General features: G+C 44.8%; 1 protein-coding gene across 4 annotated transcripts in view; it reads left to right on the top strand.

The window, feature by feature from the left end:
• The window catches only part of LOC109544195, a gene marked incomplete at its 5' end in the record, with an annotated part of 9,224 nt that extends 7,778 nt beyond the window's left edge, over window positions 1-1,446 (top strand). For all 4 annotated transcript variants that reach the window (XM_048662114.1, XM_048662115.1, XM_048662112.1 and 1 more), the window contains 3 exon segments: window positions 619-900; window positions 956-1,157; window positions 1,220-1,446. In XM_048662114.1, coding sequence (XP_048518071.1) covers window positions 619-900; window positions 956-1,157; window positions 1,220-1,343 — 608 coding nt within the window.
• Between the last annotated feature and the right edge of the window lie 811 nt (window positions 1,447-2,257).

Here is a 2,257-nt window from a genome sequence, read left to right as displayed (position 1 = left end):
TCGAAACGTCAAGGTAATTTTTCAAATTAATTTCTCTACTAATTGGAATTTTCTCTTACAGCTTGAGCCTAAGTGTGTCGCAGGATACCCTCTATTTGATAGTTCTTGATTATTTTTTGATAAATAATTCGTTTTTATTGCGAAATAGGAGCACTATTTATCAATCTGTACTAAACGACGTGAGGAAATTCTCTAAAGACAAAATTGGTTAGACAAAAATTTTTGAGGCGAAATACCCAAAAAGAAGTTTGTAAAAAAATGAATCCGCCTCAACAATATAGAACTTATCTGCTCATTTATGTTATGCTTAAAAAAATGCAATTTTCTTTATGAGGTATCGACAATACCTCTATTTTTTTAATGCAATCTAGGATTTTTCTGGTTTTTAAATGCAACTTTTATCCTGATTTCATTGATGCACATTACGTTTAGGTACATGTGGCAGCAGTGTCCCGAGATATTAACTTGTCATCAACCTTGACAGCTTCTGTCTAATTCAACCGAACTTGTAACGCCTACCAATTGAACCACCCTATACATATAGCCGTTCCTTTTCCTCATGCGAGAAAGCCTCGCTCTGTCCCAGTCTAAACACGCTCTCTAATCAATTTCAATTAGATTTCGATGAACACCAAAGCAACTATGTGTTCCACACCGGGCAAAACGACAATATTCAGGAAAAAGCGGGCGTGCTGAAGGAACTGTTGAATAAATACGACAACCTGCCGGCCGATTGTAAAGAACGAGCGGAACCGGTTAAGGAGTACATTGAAACGCACTTGGCCATGATCGAGCGAATGGGCGAAAAAGGCGAAACGAACGGGGCACCCGCCACTGGAGCCCCCACCAGCCCCCCGCTGGAGCCGAACTCGTCCAGCGTCAAGCCGAAGTCGAAGAAAGGTCTGCAAGCATCCCAGCTCTGTCCCAGCCAGCTGGAATGTGTTTGTTGCTCTAGAAATTGGTGCGTCACTGTCCGAGGACGCTGCAGAAGTATTGGACGGGCAGCTGATTGAGGAAGGGATGGACAACCAAAAGGCGAACGCCAATGAAATGATCGACGGCTTGCAGAGTGAGAAGAGCAAGCGGCAGGCCTTTGATTTGAGGGAGATCAGTACGTCCACTTCGCCCCAGTTTGGAAACTTGGCGCACGCGGTAAGGTGAGAGTGAGACAGACCCGAAATTGATCTACATTCGGGACTGAAAATGGGAGCGATTTCAGGAACATCCGGAACAGGCGAGAGGTGATGAAGCGAATCGGGCAAATCTACGGCCAACGCGGAAGTCGAGCGCCTCCTAGAAGTGAGGAACGGGGCTTTGAGGCGCCACGACTGATCGACTTTTAGGGCCCATTCTACTTGTAATTTTTACTCTACATTAGCTTATATGTACAGGCTTAAATGCGGAAATACATCAATCGGAGCGAACACAAAGTGGATAATCTCTTTCGGAAACTTTCGGAGCGCAAGCAGGCCTAAACCGAGATCCAGTCACTTTTCTCCGAATAATTCCCTCAAATAATAAAAAGGGGGGCGCCACACCTGAGCCTCGCAGCTCTCGACTCGCTTCAAGCGAATAACCAAAAATAACTTTGGCTCTTAATGAGGCTTTTTGGATTTTTGGACAAAGTGCGACACAAAAAGCCTTCGGGATTCGTCGATAAATTTCCAAGAAGATGTCATTTAGTGCACATTCCCGACTTAATTGAATGTCAGACTTTTGATTGGATTTTTTCCGTGCATTGGGGCGATCGTGACGCAATTATATGGACTTAGCAGATTTCTTAGCCGGCCACACGCTTCCTCGTCCAGGGAGTTGAACCGATAAATCACTCGACCGGTTAAGTTCAGTTTTCTAACTTATTATTTACGACTTGGGTGAACAAGTTCGACCATTCACAGTGAAAACACGTGCTGCGGTTGGATTGGCCGATCAAACGCACTCAACTGTTCCATTTGCTACAGAGTGGGCCAAGTTCTAAAACCTTCCACATAATACCATAAGGTATGATACACATGTGTTCTTTGGACTAGACCTGGACAACCCTGGGTTGAGTTGCGCTTGCGGGTTGTTGCCGCTCTGTGAGTTAACGCGTTAGAACTCATCGGTTTATGAGTTATAACACCGCAGTGCGCCAACTCCTAAAAAATCGGTGGAATACTCATGCCTAAATCACAGTGTTTTTGGCTGGAAACCAGTGCCCGAACGGCTCGGCACAACTTTAAAGTGTTTAATGAATTTGTTGCCCCGAGCCCTTCGG

The sequence above is a fragment of the Dendroctonus ponderosae genome, unplaced genomic scaffold, assembly GCF_020466585.1.
Source record: "Dendroctonus ponderosae isolate FM_Combo_2020 unplaced genomic scaffold, Dpon_F_20191213v2 Dpon_F_20191213_10, whole genome shotgun sequence".
Classification (NCBI taxonomy): Eukaryota; Metazoa; Arthropoda; class Insecta; order Coleoptera; family Curculionidae; genus Dendroctonus; species Dendroctonus ponderosae.
Note: the sequence above shows the minus strand (reverse complement) of the source record. Positions and strands in the feature narration are given on the sequence as shown.